Source organism: Nothobranchius furzeri, chromosome 2, assembly GCF_043380555.1.
Source record: "Nothobranchius furzeri strain GRZ-AD chromosome 2, NfurGRZ-RIMD1, whole genome shotgun sequence".
NCBI lineage: Eukaryota > Metazoa > Chordata > Actinopteri > Cyprinodontiformes > Nothobranchiidae > Nothobranchius > Nothobranchius furzeri.
In genome coordinates this window covers 59108553-59114991 of record NC_091742.1, presented here as the reverse complement: position 1 = coordinate 59114991, position 6439 = coordinate 59108553, and the positions used below count along the sequence as shown (strand labels likewise).

Here is a 6439-nt window from a genome sequence, read left to right as displayed (position 1 = left end):
TTGGCCCGAAGCCCGGCCCGAAGGCCTAGGGCCGGGCTGACCCGAGGGCCTAGGGCTTCAGTACAGGGCTCTAAATAAGGAAAGGTGCTAATTAGCCACCGCCACCGCAGGAATGCATGCTGTTAACACGAGATATAAATCTAAACTATTTTATCTTTTAGACTACGTGTGTATCATTTGCATTCAGTGATTGTGGCTGCGCTGTAGTAGCTGTGTTTTCGCTTTGAATAAATGCTGCAAACCAAAAAAAAAAGCTTTGTAAACATAATAGTTATGTGCCTTAAAGTTCCAACTACCTTTTTCTTCCTATGATCCAACAGTCAACCTAATGATATTGTTTCTTAAACACTTTAATATACCTAATATTGACATTACTGTACAACAATGAAGGTCACGTGGATTCAGAGTTATTTCTTCGTGAATGTCAGGCATGTTGTGTCTCTTTCAGTCTACATTTCAGACGCTCCCTGAACGCATCATTCTGGTGACGCATAGAGGAATGAAACCGAAAGTGAAGAAACGAACATTAATATGGGAAATTAAACCAAAGCTCAGAGTCTGATCTCCTGTTCTCTTCTAAACATTACTACAGCATTAGACATGGACCATCACGGAGAGACAGGGACGATGATCAGGGTGTTAGTGTTTTGCTTCAATGGTCAGAAGATACTAGACTTGTGTCACCATGAGGACCTTCAGACCGTGACTGTGCTGCAGCTGAAGGAGAAGATAGATGAAAAGTTTCAGTGGTCTTTAAGTATGACTTTAAAAAAGAAATGTGTGTGTTTGTGCAAGCGTATGTGCGTCAGCGTTCATGTGTGCGTGCGTGCACGGGCGTGTGTGTATAGCAATCAGGCTGATGATTCTTCTGTTTATTTGTTAGACTCGTGGCGAAACATCAGGTTGATTTGTTCGAACAAAAACTTGGACGAAGACTCCAAACGGCTGTGTGAATATTGAGTTGGACACATGTCTGTCATATGGGTGGTCATCAGCCTGTCTGGTGGAGGAGGTCCTGAATTGATGGCTGACAAGGAGGGTGAAACTCGAAAAAGTATGGAGAATATTCATTTACGTAACTTTTAAAACACGGACAACTACAGGATGTCATGCAGATAAACAGTCGTCAGCATGGAAAAGCAACCATTTATACTCCCAATTATTATGTAAAGCTGTAAATGTCATTTCTAGCTTCCTTCCGCGTGTATCTGCTGCAGAATGTGGGCGTGAACACGCTTTAGTTACACTTTTGATCCTTTACTAAAAGTCAAAACAGGATCATGTTGCTGTGTCTCTGTTGTGGTAAACGAAGTGATGAAATGCATTTTATTAGCATTCTTGTTTGGCAACAGTAACAGAATTAAATCTTGTGTATTTTTTCTGTTTGTAAACCAACTAAAAACAAATGAGATTTAATCAGTAAAACAGTGGTTTTAGCACGAGCTCACTGTAACTAACGTGTTCAGAAAGGGCTCTGTTAGAAGATGACAGTGTTTGTAACATTAAATCACTTTTTCTGATCATGGCTACAGACTTATTGTTCAGTGTTACTGTGGCAAGGTGGAGAAACAAGGGCTCAGGCGGGATTCGATTCCCAGATGCCCGGGTGAGAGTCATGCACACTAACCGGTCAGCCAAAGGCACATCCCCTTGGCCAAGTAGCCAGGGCGCATGATCAATCAGGACATTGTGACAGGACACTCACACTGTCACGTCTGGGCGTCCACCACAGCACAATAATGCAGAGGGAGGTCACATCATAATTTATTCTTACGTCATTCAAAACTCTTAACAGGGCCGTCTCAGTGCTGTGGTTTACTCTAAAACCAGACTGAAATTTCTCTACGACATTGTGTGCATTAATAAAATCATTAAGCTGTATTAAAACAAGCTTTTCTAAAATTTCTCTTAAGAATGGTAAGTTAGATATCGGTCTGAAGTTGTTAAAATCACTAAAAATCTAAGTTTCTTTTCTTCAACAGGGGCCTCACCACTGCCCCTTTAAAGGCAGCAGGAAAGACCCCTGTTTGAAGAGAACAGTTCATCATGGTTAAAATCTCATCTCTAAAGTATTCATAAAATGGTTTAAAAAGCGAAGTAGGAACTGGATCTAAAAGACATGTGGTGGGCCTTACTGAAGAGAAACCCTTATCTCATCCTCCAGCCAGCCCCTTCTGAAGGGTCTTAATGGTGATGTTAAGTTCTGGATGCCTCTGGACTCTCTTGAGTTTTAAACAAAAGAAAACTGGTTATTTAACTCAGCCCCAGCAGTACCTCACACTCCCCACTTACCTGCAGCTGTTGAGGCATTTGTTAAGAATTAAGTTATAATTCTGGATGTAATTATTACACCTTTATCATGAGTTAATTAACAGACAACAGCAGGCTAGATCATAATAAATTAGTTCTGTTCTTTGTCTGCTGGATAATTCTGCAATGCAGATCTGATTCAAAATTCTTGTTGCTATAGGTGTGTAAATGGTCTTGTTATCCTTTAGCTTTCAAAATACAGTTCCTGTTTATAGTTGGGGTTGTAGCTGCTGTACTTCTTATAATTAGACCAGAGACCAAACACAGATTTTGTTTAAAATACATATTTATTAACTTTAACTGAAGCTGAATCAGGTTCAATGAAGCAAGCTGATGTTTTCAAAGAATAACGATTCCATAAAAGAACAGAAAACAGTGAACAACAAGGTCGGCATCCTTCATAACTGGAGAAATAAATGCAAGTGAAAAGTTTTAGTTTCTTTTCCACACAGGTATGGATGTTTGTCTGGGAGCCACACCATCACTGCAGGGGATGAAGTAGGAACTGGTCTCCAGACACACAGGAGTGATTTTCAGACACACAAAGCAGAACTCCACCTGACAGCGAGGACAGATGACGTTCTTGCAGCCCGTCTTGTCGTGCTCCACCTTATGACCACAGGTGGGACAGGCCCGGATGGAGGGAACAGGATCAGCTCCCTGCACATCACGGAGGTTGGTGGTCTTACAGGTCCTGAGCAGTTCCAGGTCTTGGTTGATGCAGCCATCATTGTCACAGCGGTCAGAGCGTGGAACTGCACCTTTCCACGGCCTCAAACACTGCCAGCAGAACTGGAACGTGTCCTTTTTATCTGCTTCACACACTAAACACTCCACACAGAGGTTGGTCAGGTCCTCTCTCTCCACGTAGGACTTACAACCAGGACACTGTCACACATGAAAACAATGACAAACTGTTGGACTTTTTAACAGTTGTTGGGGATTTGAACTCAAAAACACTTACTGTGGTAAAGTCACAGAACTCTGCAGGAGCCATGCGAGCCATGTTCTCCTCAAAGTGCTGCATTTCATCAACTGTGAGGGCTGCAAGCCGGCGCACTTCCTGGTACGACCACTCAGCGTTACACAGCTGCTGGGTTTCAACCACAAAGGCAGGACACTTGAACTTATGCTGGCCCTGAAAATATACAACATGAATAAACTGGGTTTAAACATGCAATTAGAGATATTTTATGGACAGGTTCAAGAGTGGAAGTTATGAATGAAATAAAATCATAAATACTGTAGCAAATTTTGTACAATTTGTTTTTATTAATTCATGGTAGTGTTGTTGCCTATTTTATGTATTATTTACATTACAACTCTTATATTCTAAAGCAATGGTTCCCAAACGTATTTAGCCGCGCACCCCCCTTCTATGTCTCGACCATGTCAAACCCCCCCCCCCCCCCCCCAGCCCCCACATCAGTGCATGGCTATACATACATATATATATATATATATATGTATGTATATATATATATATATATATACATACATCAGACGTCAAGCTAAACAGTCACTCGACAGACAGGGTTAAAAAATATGATCGACCTTTTTCCCCATCACTTTCATTTTTGAAATAGTAATTAATAAACATTCAATACCATTACAATTTCCTTTGATTTAATTTTAATTAAATATTTAGAGTGCCCAGGTAGCGCATCAACAATGCAATTTAATGGTTTTCTTAAAGCAGGAACGTTTAACCAGAGCTCTCTCCTTCCTTCTGCTCTGCGTGAACCTGAACTGGTCACCTACTTGTGCGTAATCAAATGTCAATAGGGGAAAAGATGGAAAAGCTATAGCCATGAGGTTCACTTTTGCCTCAGACCGACTTATTGCTGTTTTATGGTGTGGCTGAATCTGCGATCCGCTGCCACGCGGACTGGAATAACAAATGCTGCAGTAACATGAGTTGTAGTCAGGTTCATGAGGAGTCACTGGCTGGAGTGGACTCGAATTTAATACGTCATCCCAAAATAGAAGCTATATTTTAATTTGACCTTGAATGAAAAATGTTGTTATAAAACCTCTTAAAAGTTTTTATCACGGAGGAGGCAGTGCTCATTTCTGCCTTCAGTCTGACGGCACAGCGCAGCACCGGAGTTTGTGCAGCGTGCGCTTATTTAATCTGTGTGTGTGTGTGTGTGTGCGGCACAGCTCCATGAGCCGCTCCAGTCACCGCGTCTCGTTATTGGCGCTATTTAAACCAATGTTGTAAAATTACTTCTGCCCAGCCCAGATGTGCTCACATGTGCACCTGTGAGCCGTGGTTCTGCTGGAACGCGTCTGACCTCTGACAGAAGCACTCTGAACTTCAGATCTTCAGGGCGCTGTTATAGCCTCACACGTTTAGAATGCTGTCCCACAGTCCGTGTGCTAATATAATAATATAATAATGCTAAAATGCTCAGATGGGAATCATTTCTTGATTTATTTTGTTACATCCACAATGTTCTGTGTGTGAGGTTTACAATGTCAGAACACCTGCATGAGACAGGGTGTTAATTACAATCTGCCAGAATGACTCGCCACCTTCAGATTTCTCCAACACCGATAAAAATGATCAAATACGGAACACATCTTGCTATTAACAGCGTGCGCAGGTCAGTGCGCTGAAGCTTGGTGCATTATTATTATGAAGCTAGGGCACATGTGGAGGACACACACACACGCAAAATATACTACGCTAATGGTGACATATGACAGACTTCTCTGAGTCAGCAGCCATTACACTTTTCACCTCGCGCACCCCCGAGCGGCAGCTCTCGCACCCCCAGGGGTGTGCGTACCACACTTAGAGAATCCCTGTAATCTAAAGGATTTATTAGTCCCATCTATCACCGTTCTGGCACATGTAAAGGATGGGTAGTTTACATCTTACTTATGAACCATAAAATGTGAGATTCCATAGAAATATCAATCTGATGGATCTTTGAATATTTTAACCAGAATATCAGAACTTTTTATTGCAGGGATTAAGTGCCACTTCATATTAACTCCAAGGTGTAATGGAATGAAATGACTGTTTTCCACCTAAAAGTCATTTCCCCCCTCCCCTCAGCAAGAACTAATCTGCATGAGATATTGTTCAATGTCTCATGCATTTGCTTCTAAACTGTTGTCCTTTCCAGCCCAAGAGAAGAATGAAGACAAAGGACTCTTTCTTTTTAATAAATCAAAGAACTCTATTTTTAATAAGCTAATCAAACAAAGTGTTAGTCAATAATAAAATGTGAACCAATTTGTGAAATGAAAATATTAATTACTTAATATTATAATCCTATAGAATATAATAAGCATTATAACTTTAAATGTTTCCACTAGAGACTGATCACGTGTAACGTTAAGCCACATGACACATTGCTTTTACTGATCCAATCAGGATCTGCCAGATCTGACGGAGGCGTGGTTTTGGTGGTGCTTGGTAAATCTGTCATCTTTCCATTCGACGGTAAATCAAAACATCCGAATTATAAAACTATGCCCACGTCATCTTTAACGCCAGTTCAAAGCATTCTAAAGAAGTTGTCGGAGTGGCCAAGCCGTAACTTTCCTCTTCAGCCGAAAGAACCAACGACAAGCTGGATAAAATCTGTTGCTGTTCCAACTGCTGCAACAGTTCCTTTCAGAATAAAAGCTGAACCATCACGACCCCGTTTTGGGTCTTGCTCGATGCCAACATTACTGTCGTGACCCGGAAGTATCTCAAGACTGGTCTGGTCGGCAACCACTGCTTTTCCTACCGGCTTCAGTTCCAGAGAGGGTCAAGCTGGACCTCGACATTCCTGATCTAAAGGGGACTTCCGAAAGGGTACGTAGGCCGACGAAATGGCGTCTCAATGTGTTTATGAATCTCCAAATCAAAGCTTAGCGCAAAGACATCACCTTCACTCCCATCAGAACTAATCGTTTCTCCGGATTTGCTGGTTCTGAACAACATTCCACACTACACCATTCTCCGTCTCACTTCACCTAAGTTACAGCATACGTTTAGTGTTTAAAGTTAGTCTAGTTTTAATTTGTTTAGTAATAAATCTTTAAACTTTTTAAACTTGACTCTCTTTCTTTTGTCTCTCAGTTAATACTAAGTTGTTACATAATCCATGCAATAAAAAGTTCCAAA

The 6439-nt window shown here is 41.3% G+C and overlaps 1 protein-coding gene and 1 long non-coding RNA gene across 2 annotated transcripts in view; one reads left to right on the top strand and one right to left on the bottom strand.

Annotated features, from left to right (window-relative positions):
- Positions 1-260: 260 nt before the first annotated feature.
- LOC139063896 (uncharacterized) lies at positions 261-1520 on the top strand. Its single transcript, XR_011517203.1, has 2 exons — positions 261-757; positions 884-1520. It is a non-coding gene; the product is annotated as an uncharacterized lncRNA (long non-coding RNA).
- Positions 1521-1945: 425 nt separating this feature from the next.
- Positions 1946-6439, bottom strand: part of LOC129165186 (E3 ubiquitin-protein ligase RNF19B) — an 8292-nt gene continuing 3798 nt past the window's right edge. Inside the window, exons 3-4 of the mRNA XM_054747719.2 lie at positions 3275-3448; positions 1946-3198 (exon numbers count right to left, since the gene is read on the bottom strand). Of these exons, the coding sequence (XP_054603694.2) occupies positions 2743-3198; positions 3275-3448 (630 nt within the window). The 3' untranslated portion in view covers positions 1946-2742. The remainder of the gene's footprint in view (positions 3199-3274; positions 3449-6439) is intronic.